At 34.8% G+C, this 15,000-nt stretch overlaps 2 protein-coding genes across 3 annotated transcripts in view; both read left to right on the top strand.

The window, feature by feature from the left end:
• The window catches only part of LOC135115893 (uncharacterized), an 11,724-nt gene extending 4,812 nt beyond the window's left edge, over positions 1-6,912 (top strand). For both annotated transcript variants that reach the window (XM_064032997.1, XM_064032996.1), the window contains 7 exons: positions 630-758; positions 1,886-2,072; positions 2,373-2,609; positions 2,848-3,101; positions 5,217-5,354; positions 6,059-6,245; positions 6,617-6,912. In XM_064032997.1, coding sequence (XP_063889067.1) covers positions 630-758; positions 1,886-2,072; positions 2,373-2,609; positions 2,848-3,101; positions 5,217-5,354; positions 6,059-6,245; positions 6,617-6,862 — 1,378 coding nt within the window. In that variant the 3' untranslated portion in view covers positions 6,863-6,912. The remainder of the gene's footprint in view (positions 1-629; positions 759-1,885; positions 2,073-2,372; positions 2,610-2,847; positions 3,102-5,216; positions 5,355-6,058; positions 6,246-6,616) is intronic.
• A 3,836-nt stretch (positions 6,913-10,748) lies between these two features.
• LOC135116116 (uncharacterized) overlaps positions 10,749-15,000 on the top strand; it is an 8,916-nt gene continuing 4,664 nt past the window's right edge. Inside the window, exons 1-4 of the mRNA XM_064033323.1 lie at positions 10,749-10,928; positions 11,293-11,408; positions 11,663-11,782; positions 14,604-14,836. Of these exons, the coding sequence (XP_063889393.1) occupies positions 10,847-10,928; positions 11,293-11,408; positions 11,663-11,782; positions 14,604-14,836 (551 nt within the window). The 5' untranslated portion in view covers positions 10,749-10,846. The remainder of the gene's footprint in view (positions 10,929-11,292; positions 11,409-11,662; positions 11,783-14,603; positions 14,837-15,000) is intronic.

The following is a 15,000-nucleotide window of genomic DNA, read 5'->3' as shown; positions in this document are numbered from 1 at the left end:
AAAAAAATAGTACGTAAGAACATAAGAAATAAGGGGAGCTGCAAGAAGCGACCAGACTTACACGTGGCAGTCCCTGTATGAAATATACCTACCTATTTCCATCTATTATCCCCATCCATAAACTTGTCTAATCTTCTCTTAAAGCTCTCTAGTGTCCTAGCACTAACAACAACGGAGTCCGTTCCACTATCTACCACTCTATTTGAGAACCAATTTTTTCCTATCTTCTTCCTAAACCTAAATTTTTCAAGCTTGTACCGTTATTTCTTGTTCTACCCTGGTTGCTGATCATAAGAATTTTGCCTACATCCCCCTTGTTATAACCCTTATACCACTTAAAGACTTCTATCAGGTCCACTCTTAACCTACGTCTCTCTAAAGAATGTAAATTTAACAGCTTCAACCTCGCCTCGTAAGGAATACTCCTCATCCCCTGTATCCTTTTAGTCATTCTCCTCTGTACTGATTCTAATAGACCTATATCTTTCCTGTAATGTGGGGACCAGAACTGCACAGCTAGTAGTTGTAGTAGTAGTAGTAATATATATGATAGAAGTTTGTTTCATACTAATGTTTTAAGCTAAAAATTATAATAGCAAAAAATACAGTGAATGTTTGTTTTCCTACAGCTGCCAGATATATGGCCACATGCCATATGGACCTACTGGGTCCCATGTAGTGCAACTGGCAAGTCTGAACTCTGGCCGCGTTTTAGTGAATCTCAGTGACAGAACACTGTTCCCTGAAAAGTACAAAAAGTAAGTAGTCATTATCGTTATCTTCGTTATCATTTTCATCATGATCATCATCAACATCACAACCAATACCATCATCGTCATCGTCCACTTATTTTTATTTTCATCGATTATCTTCTCAGCCTAATTCGCTGAATATAAACTTGTTCGCCGATGACCCTAGCCTGTACTATGTCTCAACGTCCACATCCCTTCCCTGCATTCATATGTTCATATGTTCAACTTGACACTGGCGGTTTGCTATGGGTGATTTTTTTTTATTCTATTTTCTTTTTTATTTATTATTTCCGAGGAATTCAAGAATTTCACCCCAAAGATCCACCACACATGCTAAAACACAGCCATGGCCAGTGCACTGTGTTTCGCTCTTTACATATTATTATTATTGTTATTATTGTTACTATTATTATTATTATTATTATTATTATTATTATTATTATTATCATTATTATTATTATTATTATTATTATTATTATTATTATTATTATTATTTGATTTCTTTATGTAGTCCATTATTCATTGCACGTCCCTAAATAAAGTTGACAACTTGCACAACTATTTTCAAAATTTCAATAATTTCCTTTGATAATATTTTGATGGAACAGCTTGGCGACGTAGAGCACAGTGTATTGTGACCACATGTGAAGCCTCTTCCTTGACCTTACCAACAAATCCCGATTTCATGGTAGGAGTTCCATCCAGTCCTGTTCCAGATCCAGTCAAATCCCAAGATAATACATGTTGATCAGTGACTGAACTGGCTTGAATATGTCAACAATTTGGTTGGTTGTTTCAACCCTTTCACAGAAAAAAAAAAAAAAAAACTGATGTTTTCATGTACATAACGTACAATGTAAAAATATCCTCCATTATATGACATATTTTAGCATTTGTGGAGAAAAATTACACATTTTCATCGTGGAATTCTTTTGGGTAGGATTTTTTTTTATCTTCACCTACCTAAATCTAAATGCAATCTTATGCCTTAATATAATTAGGCTTTAAGCATATATATATATATATATATATATATATATATATATATATATATATATATATATATATATATATATATATATATATATATATAACCTTTTCACATATATTTTCACTGATATATGTTCATACAGTTTCTACGGTATGAAAGTTAACCTCACATGGATTCCCTTAACACCGTATTGGATGGTGATGAAACGACCAGGACCAAACAGCACGGAAGTAACCATGTTCAGTGGAAGGGAATATTGGATCATGGAAAACATAGCACTGATCCTCAACTTTTCTCTGAACCCACTCCCATACATAGGATGGGATCCCGTAAGCTAAGATATTCTGAAACATTTCTGAAACATGATTGTAATGGTATATATCTTATTATATCACACACTACTTGTGTGTGTGTGTGTGTGTGTGTGTGTGTGTGTGTGTGTGTGTGTATATATATATATATATATATATATATATATATATATATATATATATATATATATATATATATATATATATATATATATATATATATATATATATATATATATATATATATATATATATCTATCTTAGGTGATGGAAGTGATGGGCGTGTCTTTGCGCATTTTTTGTACTTTTGTATATCAGGTAATGAAACGCTTGAGGACTCGTGAAGCTTTCCTTTGGCCTCTTACGCTGCCAATATTACCACACATCCTGGAGCTGTATGATTTCAGTTTTTTTCTGGAGCGATCCACTCTGGCCTTCAGTATGGCTAAGCCGTCCACCAAACCTAGCTGGGAGAGCCTTTATCGTCCTCTCCAGATCGAGGTGTGGGGCCTCGTATTGGCTTCAGTTGTAACTGTGTATATTGCCCTCCTGATGGTGAGTGCATTAATGACTCTGACGAATAATAATAGAAACATTTATATTTATCCTTTAAAGTTTTGTGCGACATCCTCATGTGGAATATTATTGCTTTCTTCAGTGCAAGATTGGCATCAGTCTTCTTTTACTTCATTTATTTTTTTATGTATCTTTTTTTTTTTTTTTTTTTTTTTTTTCACACACTTCTGAACTCATTCACTATGCATATTGCCACATGTCTACGATTATTTTCCAGTTGAATAGAAGCAGTAAAGACAAGGGACCTAGTGCATGGCTAGTAATGAAACAGGTACTCGGGACACTACTTGACGAGGCCATCCCTGGAGAACTACCACAACGCAGTACCACGAGGGTGGTTTTGACGGCATGGCTGATCTTTAGTTTCGTCGTGGGAACAGTTTACCGCGGCAATCTCACTGCCTCCCTCACAATACCAAAGTACCCTCCTCGCATCGAGACGTTCAGCGGACTGGTTGATGCAAATACCAAGCAAGTACATCGTGCATTTTTCATTCCATGTGGCACTCAGTTTACCAGTATAGGACAAATATTCAGCTGATGTGTGCAGAGGATACTGCACTGTTATATATTTGACGTAGAGTTTGATATATAGATTTATATATAGAGATATGGAGATAATCAAATTTTAAAATGCAGTGGCCAGCCAATACTGCTACCGTGGGTAAGATACTCTCAGGGAATTGCAAACTTGGTATTGTGGGGGAAGGTGATAGTACATAGGGACAGTGATAATAGCTGAAATGATAGCCTCCTCGCTCGTTTCTAAGCTTCTAACTCAACTGTATGCCTATTTGATGATCACTGTGCCATAGAATGGTATTCCTGAGTACAGTTTCTTTATAAATTTATTACCAAGAATGAAAATATGTGTATATCTTTCCTTTAATCGTTGGAAGTATAAAGGTATTTGTGAAGAGGCTAGCTGATCCGGCGATGCCAGCCGTTATGACCGCTCATTTCTGTGCTCCCTGCATGACTATGTGACTATTCTGTAATCACTGTGCTATGCAAAGATATTCCTGAGTATAGTTCCGTAATAAGTATTCTACTAAGAACGAAAAAACTTTTATGTTTTTTCAATCGCTGGAAATGTCAGCTTACGCACTCATCAATGAGAAGTACAGGAACGCTAACTTCCATTTATATCAAACAAAAACTTAATAAAATTTTAGCGTTACTGAGTTTCTTGAAGCTACATTACTTATTTTATTTATGTAACCTGGTCACTTTTTAAATTTTATGAAGTCTGTTAACTGGGAAACGACGATAAATATTAACGTTCAACTCTGCAGACGCTTTTTTTCATTATTTTATTTTTATCAATTTATGTAAGAGCGGCTCTGGCTAAAGGCTACAAAATGCAGAAAAGACCCACTGAAGGTGCCAGTTCCAAAAGAGTAGAACCAAAAGGATTATCCAAAATTAGAGGAGCTATGTCTTCAAAACTATCTTTCGAAAGAGTTGAAGTTATAGGTTAGGGGAAATACAGAAGCAGGTTGCGTTTTCCAGAATTATCCATAAAGGCATGATAAATTGAGAATATTTGTTAACTCTTGGATAAGGGAGGTGGATATTTTCAGATTTGGTTAACATCGAAACGGTGCTGGGGCATATCCCAATAGACTGAAACGACTACACACCAGACAGGATTTTCAACAATTCAGCGTTCTTATTATTTTTTTCTTTGACACGTATTAAGGACAACTTATTCACCCTCGTACCATTCGGTTGCCAAGGAGTCTTAGGTGTAAAGTAACATCCATATAAGAATCAGGACGTGTCAATTCACCATAAAGATTATATTTTCTGCATTATACATTTTTCTATACAACCATCTGTTATAACTTCTAGATTTTTTATTTATTTATTTATTTTTTTTTATATCTAATACTATAATCTATCTTCCTTGCCTTATGTTATGACACATACATTTTCATCTCGCCTCAACCTAGATAAATAGTCAATAGTATAATTCATAAGCGTCTCGACAGTGGTGCAGTGGCTGGCGCGCCTGGCTACAAAATATCTCCGGCCAGCGATTTTGGGCTGGGACAGTCGGGGCTCAGCTCTTTAAGTTCATCCTTCTGCTTAGAAGATAAATGGATACCTGGGAAAACCTAGGTAGTTTAAATCATGGATACCAGGATTACTTAGTAGACCCAGTGTCTCAGGATTAGGGATACCGTCCACAACAGCCTCAAAGGCCAATGAAACGGAAACGAGAGCTGATGCAAGGGATTTTTTTTTTTTTTTTTTTTTGTGCATGGCCATCGTTATTTTTAAAATAACATTATTATTATTGTTATTATTATTATTATTATTATTATTATTATTATTATTATTATTATTATTATTATTATTATTATTATTATTTTATTTTCATTGTTATTTTATTTTATTTTATTTATTTATTTATTTATTTATTTATTTATTTATTTATTTTTTTTGCACGTGGCCATCGTTATTTTTAAAATAACATTATTTGCCTTTTAAGGTTCAGACCAGCATTTGCTTTTTAGGATTTAGACCAGCATCACCATCATCATTATCTTTGTTACTAATATTATACTCTATAAATTAAAGGATTCTCGTCGTGGAAAACATGGATGTGTTCTACGACAACTTCAGGCTGTCTATATCTGAAGTGCTGAAAACAATAGCCGCCAGGATGGAGATTGTTCCGAACTATATGAATGGAATGACACGTTTGCTTACTGAGAAGTGAGTATTCTCTCTCTCTCTCTCTCTCTCTCTCTCTCTCTCTCTCTCTCTCTCTCTCTCTCTCTCTCTCTCTCTCTCTCTCTCTCTCTCTGTAATATGTAAGTTATAGTTATAGCACAAATCACTGGAGGCTTTGAGGAATCTATTAAGGAGATACACGCCTCGAAAGTGCACATCGCGAATGGTATCCACCTCCCACTTTCTTTACATTTTACCTTTTGATTTTTTTTTTTTTTTAGTTTGTGAAACGGCTACTCTGTATCCCCCTTGTCAGTAATCTAAGTTTTGCCAGTCGTCTGGGTGGCGATTCTGTCGCCTGCCATGTTCACTAGATGCGACTCAGTCCGTTATATGATTATAAAGTGACTGTCTTTTGTAAAAGATCTCATAACTGCAGTAAGTTTGCAGCTCAATTACAATGTGTTCAATAAAAGGGATGTCAGCTGATGAAGTTTTCACGACTTTTGTAAAGAAAAATCAAGTGAAAAAAAGTAAATAAAACAGTATGATTACACAATTACAATGTGTTGCTTATATCATACTTTCATGGATATTATTGTTATTGTCTACACTGAGAGTATCCCCAAAGATACCGTAAATGCAGTAATTTTAATCAAATAATCAAGAAATTTTCATGAATCAAAATAAACACTTAACTTCATGTTCCTCTTGTTATTAAAACTTCATGTTTCTCTTGTTATTAGCGCAGCCTATCTCTATGAACGATTATTCTTGGAAGTGAAGATCGCTCAGGATTTTACGGACAGTGAACAAGAAACGCCTCTCTACGTTACTCAAGGTAGTCTTTTAGCGGATTTTACAGCATTTGTGTTGATCCGAGATGCTCCATTCAAGCCAAACTTTGACTACTGCTTACTCATGTTTCATGGGGTGAGTCCTTTCCATATTTTGATAGATTTTAACACTTGAAGTAACTTCACAACTTTAATATATGACTTTTTCGAAAATTTTGAGAAAAATTCTACTTGTTTCACAGCTGCTGTTTTTCATTAACTTGTTAGGAAAAAAATGATATAGAGAAATTATATAAATAGAAAGTATACTTAATGAGAAATTGTCATTTGTTAAATTTAACAAGCACGTTAGTCCTACTTTGTTGGAATGGTTTTCATTTTTCAACAGCCTGGTAAACAGAAAGACTGTCATCTGTATTAACAGCTCACATAACATTGTTGCGTGTAAAGTGTTGCTTTTCTGTGAAATATGACATAATATAATGCCACGCTTTTTATCTGCAACAGGCTGGATTGATAGGGAAGTGGGGATCGGACGTGATGGATGAAATTCGCAGTGAAAGCAGGAAGAAACAGAGAAAAGAAAAGTCTGTTGAAGTAAAGAAGATTGAAGGAAAAGTCAAGCCTCTCACTTTCGTGCATTTGCAGGGCCCGCTCCTCCTTTACCTGGTATTCGTCATCGTCTCCTTTGTTGCCTTCCTTTGTGAGACATTTATTGGCGTCTGTTTTCATCAAATAGCAAAAAAAGTATAATGCTCCTTTATCTTTATCGCAGCTTTCCAACATCCACTCTCGGAACGCCACTGACAAATCATAAAAAAAAAAAAAAAAAAAAAAAAAAAAAAAAATATATATATATATATATATATATATATATATATATATATATATATATATATATATATATATATATATATATATATATATATATATATATATATATATATATATAAAGGAAGCTACAAGATGCCTTCAGGCCTACATATGGCAGTCTCTATGGAACATACCGATTCCCACCTATCATTCTCATCCATAAATTTGTCTAATCTTTTAAAGCACTCTAATGTCTCAGCACTAACAACCTGATTACTGAGTCTATCCCATTCATCTACCACTCTATTTGAGAGCCAATTACTTTATATCTCTTTCTTAAATCTAACTTTGTCTAGTTTGAAACCATTATTTCTTTGTTCTATTACGATTAATGACCATAAGAATTTTGCATATGACACCCTTTTTATATCCTATACCACTTAAATACCTCATTGTTTTTACATTATTTGGTATTTATTATGTGTAAACGATATGAATGGTATTTCACGCTTTTTAATCGTTCAATTAGGAAAGTGTTTGGTAGGTAATGTTTCAGATTTTATCCTCAGTGCTCTGTCTTGTTTCTCGTGTTTTTCAGCAAATTTAATGGAACTCGTTACGCTCTTCGCTCTTAATTTGTACTGGTAAATTGCCCTTGTATATTTCTTAACCATGTGCTAAATACATGTAAGACGGAAATAGATAATGGCTCTTCCTCCTGATCCACCACACTCTCTTTTATACTACATGGGATTTAAGTTGCTTTATTTATAGTAAGGATAATTAAGAATAGGTAAAGCTTATGTAAATCATCGTTCTCATTGTATCACTGGAAATATACTCGTAATTTGAACTTATATGAAACACCACCTTTTTAAAGGTCCATGCAATAGAGCAAAAGCTCATAAATTTTGTCCTGTAGGCTAATCCAGGTTACGACCCACCAAGGTTTTAACCTGTATTACGGATGGAAAGGAACATAAAATTATGAATTTGGACCATTAGGTTTATGAAACATACATTGTTCACATGAAGATGTGATAGATATAGGTTGGAACAAGGTTTTGATAACATTACTCTTATCTTCCATAAGCTCAGTAACTTGTTTTTCATATTCCATTTGATTATACTTTACTTCTTTAATAGCATCAAGGATAAATTAATAAATAAAATAGACAAAAGAAGTGAGTTATGTGTAGTCAGACTATTTACATGTCATATTACTTTGCGTTTCAATACTCATTTCACGTACAACACTGTGTGAATGTACTACTCTAGTTAACCTCTCTACACTTGTCGCAGAATACTCCGTTCTCACAAGAGAAACTTCTTATAGAGACTCAGGGCGAGATTTAAAAAAAAAGAGTTCGATTCTTTTTTACCATTTTCAATTCTGCGAAATTTGCTTACTAAATGTATGTATAAAAAACAAAAAAACAAAACAAAAAAAAAAAGTAATGTGGAATGGTTTATTTTGGTGTTTTATGGCGGCTGGACACTCTATCGACAGTTTAAAGGAACAAGGGTGTGAATCCGCGTTTTGGGTGTGGCATTACAGAGACAAAGCTTTAAAAAGGTGGCGTTTTATATAATTCAAATTATGAACATAATTATTTCCAAAGATATCGGCGGAATGATGATTTACATGAGCTACCCTGAAAGTGTGCGTTCTCACTCTTAGGGTTAAAAACAGAAAATTAATCTCTAGTGACTTAAAACTGAAATATTAGGAAGCAGTTATCGATTAGTGAGAGGTCACTCTTCGCTGGTTCCTCACATACCCGTTTTTTTTTTTTTTTTTTTTTCATGCTGTGCATTGCTCCATTCTTCGTCATGGGAAAGAAGAGCAGACTGCAGCAGCTGCTGATGACGGTGGGGGGGGGGGGGGAAAGAGAGAAGAGAGGGTGGACACCAGTCGATTCCAGTTGAATCCTTCCACCGACGCCACTTACTCACCCACTCAGCCATCCACGTCTACTCATACATTCACAACAAAAGAAAACTATTAGTTGGCAGAGGGTTCGAGACGAGCTTTATTTAAGGAGAGTGGCTACGAGTATGTTATGGAGAGTCGCAGTTTGTTGGATGAATCCACGTGAATTATGAAAAATCTTGCCTTTCCTCGAAATTTAGCCTTGGTTGCATCCTTCTCCCGCTTCAGTGTTTCCATGAAGTTCGAACACTAGGCATGACACTTGTAGAAGCGGTGAAGACCCTTGACATGACATGAAGGTTGTACCCGAGAAAAATTATTCAGGTCTTGACAATCATCTTCTCATAACTGGAAACATGTTGATTGCCTTCATGTCCAATTTACCTGCCCTTCATATTAAATTTTCAGTGTTATAAAGATGCTCCAAAGACAAATATAATCTCTTAATTATATGTTCCTTTTTCAGAACTTCAAGCTCCTCTAATTTGATTTAAAACTTTCAAGGTATCTTCAAGTTTGTCTCCAAAGTCCATTACGTTTCCTTATAGCTTTACGCCCCTTCCCTCCTAGCCTTTAGCACTTTATAATTTCTTAACTCCCTTCTCTCTGAGAGAGAGAGAGAGAGAGAGAGAGAGAGAGAGAGAGAGAGAGAGAGAGAGAGAGAGAGAGAGAGAGAGAGAGAGAGAGAGAGAGAGAGATTGCAACAATTGAAAATAACTTCCATAATATGTCACCCACCACATAACTAATGTGTAGCATCACAAAGTTTTCACAAGGTTGGGTCCACCCACAGCACTAAGCACTCCTTCAAAGAGCCAATCCCGAAGCGACATTGTCCACGCAGGAGTAGTGGTGGTTTCCTAGCACTGATCCACTGTGGTTAATGCTGGTACAACAATGCTCTACCAGCCATTCGCCTCCTGAGCCAGGTGGCTTCAGCACAACTTACAGTACTAATCACTGTTGTTTACTGGATGCGATTCCTTATAGAAACTATCATTACAGTAAAATCAAGTGTGATAATATTGAAAATAATTACATACTTTTTACACGTATAAATGTTATATTGAGTTACAACACTTTCCATCAGTGTTTATTCTTTTACTTATTAGGAAGATTTCTGTGAAGTTGATTTTACTGTTAAGGACTAGTAATTACTAACTTTGTGTCAGAATAAGTGCATTTTATGGACAGCCCAAACATTTTGCTACAGCCGATAATTTTATAAATTTATTTGTTTATCTTTTCATTTGTTCATATGCATACAACAATTCTAAAGCTATAAAACTCCGACAACCCTACGCGACGCGACCGGCAAAAGCTCGATCTGGAACTTTGGAGGCAGTGTTTCTTAAACTTGGCCTTGATCTTCCAAAATATGTTTACATTATGGGTACTCTACTGAAAGTCCAATAACTTTCGTTACAACTTGTTAAAAATACTTGAGACCTCTGACTTTTAAAGATATGGACCTATATCCTTATGATGTTAATTGCAGCACCAAGGAAATCTAGACGTGCTGAAAAACTGCGTGGTTGTACCATAAGAGGAAGTCTACCATTCACTAAGGATGGATAGCAACCCGGAAACTTACTCTTCTATCATATTTCTGTTTTCATATCTTTTTCTTCCACTTTGAGTGTACATACAAATTTTGTTCATTGTACTTTTGTTAATATATATTATTGTACCCATATGTAAGATACCTACACTCACTTCTTGTATATAACTTTCTTAATAAACTGTTAAACTGTTAAACTAAGGAAGACTTGATCATGCTCGTATCTATGTAGGTTATGTGCGAACAATTGCTTCACATGGATTGAATACACTGAAATGCTACGTATGAAGCCTACTCGTTTATCTAAAAAAAAAAAAGTTAATTCATGGCTACCTGCATAAACATTAAAAGCATAACATGAATATATAATATTGCTGTAGGTTTTACATATATAGTTGTGTACTGAATGCATCGGCATACTAGCTGAGGTATGGCAGTGCAGAAATCTTTCGCCATGACGGTAATGTTGTGTGTCTGTCTTCAACCTACGACAGCCACACCTCCGGTCTTAGGTGAGTAGTTCTTGGTATGGTGATCACAGAGGATAAACACTGTTTTTTTTCTAATAGTTCTGAAAAGTGATTACAGTTATCATTCCTCACTACTGAAGCCTCTTAGCAATTACAACTGCTGTTTTTACTTACTATCTCATTATTTGCTTTTCCTTTTGATAACGTATAAACTAACTTTGATATAGTACACACACACACACACACACACACACACACACACACACACACACACACACACACACACACACACACACACACACACACACGTGTGTGTGTGTATATATATATATATATATATATATATATATATATATATATATATATATATATATATATATATATATATATATATATATATCGACAGAGAAAGTTGACGAAGGTTGGGTAAAGGAAGCGCTTGATGTAGTGTTGGCAGAGGCGTCAGTGTCTCACTGTTCCTTAATTTTCATCATGGACAAGACGTCATCCTATTTTTATGAGGTATATGTATTTTAAAATGGCTATTTTTATACGTATTTGTCTATCTATCTACACACACACAATATATATATATATATATATATATATATATATATATATATATATATATATATATATATATATATATATATATATATATATATATATATTGGCTACTATATAATTATTATATCTATTTATAAACATGCATGCACTTAATGAAAGGTATCTAGACCCCATTAACCGATAATATCTAATTTACATGCATCAATCAGGCGTTGAGGATCCGTGTGTCCGCAAGGAAGACTGGTGGGGATGTGGTCTTCGATGTGGCAGACGACAGAAGTATTGGTGTCAATCTCACCATGACGCAAGTAGTGGCTCAGGCTCGTAAGGTGAGTTTTCTAGTCATGTTGCATAATATTATTATTATAAGCACGACACACTTATACACATCATTCACACTCAACAGCCCTGTCAGCCTCTATACAATATTAACCTGATGTTTCTTTTCTTCCTCCTTCTTCTTATTTATACTTATTTATTTATTTTTATTTATTTATTTTTTAAATTTTCGTTGTTTTTTTTTTTTCCTTCATCTTTTCGTATACGTCTTCCATGAAGTAATATGTAAGCTTAACATCAAGAATGACAATATGTACAGTAAAATCCGACACACTTATACACATCATTCACACTCAACAGCCCTGTCAGCCTCTATACAATATTAACCTGATGTTTCTTCTTTTCTTCCTCCTTCTTCTTATTTATACTTATTTATTTATTTTTATTTATTTATTTTTTAAATTTTCGTTGTTTTTTTTTTTTCCTTCATCTTTTCGTATACGTCTTCCATGAAGTAATATGTAAGCTTAACATCAAGAATGACAATATGTACAGTAAAATCCCTCTCATCCGGCATTTGAGTATCCGGCAGCTTCAAGTATCCGGCACATTTTTCCCCGAGCCTTAAAATAAATAAAAAATCAATGTGTATTCATAAAATCGATTAAAGTTCCCGCGTGAGGCATAGTTTGTCCCCTCGCCACCAGAGCGCACTGCTTCGCGCCACCCGCAGCCCACTGCACTGTGTTTACTCAGTGACTCATTCCCGTATGTGCACTGTTTATCGCCTGACGCCTTCATCATGCCTAAAGTTGTAGAAAAGAGGAAGCGTGTTGTGCTTACACTTAAGCAGAAGGTAGACATTTTGTTGACGATTAGAGAGAGGTGAAAGCAGACAGCAATTAATGGCGGAATATGGTGTGGGCTCATCAACTATTTATGACATTAAATCCCAAATGAAAAAGTTGCGGGATTACATGAAAGCCACCGACACCCCAAAGGCAGCGGAAAATCGTCACACACTGCAGTATCATCGTGGTGAAATGATGGACAAAGTGTTATACGAGTGGTTCGGCTTGAAAAGATCAGGAGTCACAATTACAGGCCCAATGCTACAACTGTGTGTTGGTGAGTGTGAGGTGGCAGCGCGGGTGGCGACGCGCGGCACGGCGATCAGCTGATCTTTGTTATGGTAAGATGCGTGAGTGTAGGGTGGTGATTGTGGACATAATTTCACTTCTATTCAAGTATCCGGCAATATTAAAATATCCGGCATGTCGGCGGTCCCGTTGATGCCGGATTAGAGGGATTTTACTGTATAAGGGTTACTGAAGAATTCCTGAATAACTTTGCATGTTCCTTCTTCAGTCCTGAGGATATAATATGAGAACTATTCAACAATACTAGGAGCTAAATGCATTTAATTTTCATTGATTGGCGCGATTCCGCTTAGTCGCTAATCATCAAGTAGATTTTTATGCAACTATGACACATATTACCTGAAGAGAGATAATTATTTATGGTATGATATAGTCATATATTACACCTTTTGTTATCACCCGGAGCTTTTAAATTTGACAGAACTGATATTTTTCATGTGGCATCCAAAATAGAGACCTTTGTGACACCACTGTGACATTCGATCTCGTGTAACTTATGCCCCTATGTATTTCTCTCTGAAATCATGCTAAATCTACTTACTTCATTAATACGAAACTATAACAAAAATTAAAAATCAAACCATAACTAAAAATTAAACTATAACTACATCATGTCTTTCTGATTACCTTGAAACTACTAACATGTAGATTAGATTTTCTATATTTTAAAGCTCTTGAGTCCATCATCAACGTAAAGATTCTGAAACCTTTAAATACTCGTAATTTTTCTAATCGTCAATACGGATTCTGGACGATCCACTGAACGTTTTTTTTTTTTTTTTTGTCTTCCCGGACGTAATTTTGGCCATCCTCTTTTAGTGAAATCGGTGAAATTTGTGATATTTGAACATATGAATAGATTTTGATAGTCTGATATAACTTTATAAAGTCCTAAACTTCTTCCATACGATGTCTATCTGACTGTGCATCTTTATCTCGAGTTTCATTTTTGGCTCATCTCTTGATAAAAAGTCTCTATGCTGTTTTTCATTATCAATTGTTTCATCTGTTGTGTTAATGCATTTATGTTGGAGATGATGTTACTCCAAACAAGTAAACATTCTTCATTAAGAATATGTTCCTGTGGATGGCCATCTTTCCACCACGAAAAACGCAACTAATTTCTGTTTTTCGGTTTGGTTTTTACTTGATGATACATTGCTTCTATTATATGCTAATCTCTCGACGAAATTTACCGAACATTCCAATTAGATTACTTGCAATAACTGAACGTTTATAGTTAACATTTCAGCGAAACACAACTCTTCATTTGCCTGGTCTCTTAGGATGATAAACACTCTGGTGATGTATCACACACCACCGTCTACTTCTATTGTACTTGTTATTTGGCCTGGTATAATTTGTGCATAATAGATACTTCTGCATTATTTTATAGAGATTTTTATATTCTGTTGGCAATCTGTCATTCTTAATATCTATTTCTGTATTATGTGTATAGATAGTAAGGAATATACTATTCTGAAGCTTATCTTTAAATGGATGAGGAAGTTGATATGGTCCTTCCTCTTAGCCAATGAAACATTTTATTGTATTACATTTTCAGAAACATACCGTTCTCATATAATAAAAGTCAAGCTGAAGCATTTTCTAGAGTAGATTGTTAAATATGAATAATTTAGGTAATAAATTGGGATAGTCTTTTTCAGTGTATTAGCTCTTAAGATTGTCGAATTAGTCACGTACTCTCCAGATGCAGCTGATGTCCTGGTGTACATTGGTGGTTGTCTTCAGTGACAACTCGACCTTCCTGTCTGTTTTCGCGGAGATTGCTGATAAAGGTCGGCTGATGGTGTGGGAAACAAAACTTTTAGTAATCACCAGGCTTCCTTTGTCGAACCTTCAGGACCTGTTACAGAATTACTGGACCTTCTCAATGATGAATACAATGTTTCTTGAACTCAACACATCATCGGGAGAAAACCAGTAAGAAATAAACTTAATACTATAATTAAATGAAGAGTAACAGTTTTATTAAAATAAATAAATAAATAAATGAATAAAAAACTAATATATATATATATATATATATATATATATATATATATATATATATATATATATATATATATATATATATATATATATAT

The sequence above is a fragment of the Scylla paramamosain genome, chromosome 30 (genome assembly GCF_035594125.1).
Source record: "Scylla paramamosain isolate STU-SP2022 chromosome 30, ASM3559412v1, whole genome shotgun sequence".
Taxonomy (NCBI): Eukaryota; Metazoa; Arthropoda; class Malacostraca; order Decapoda; family Portunidae; genus Scylla; species Scylla paramamosain.
The sequence above is the reverse complement of the archived record's forward strand: the minus strand, read 5'-3'. Positions and strand labels throughout refer to the sequence as shown.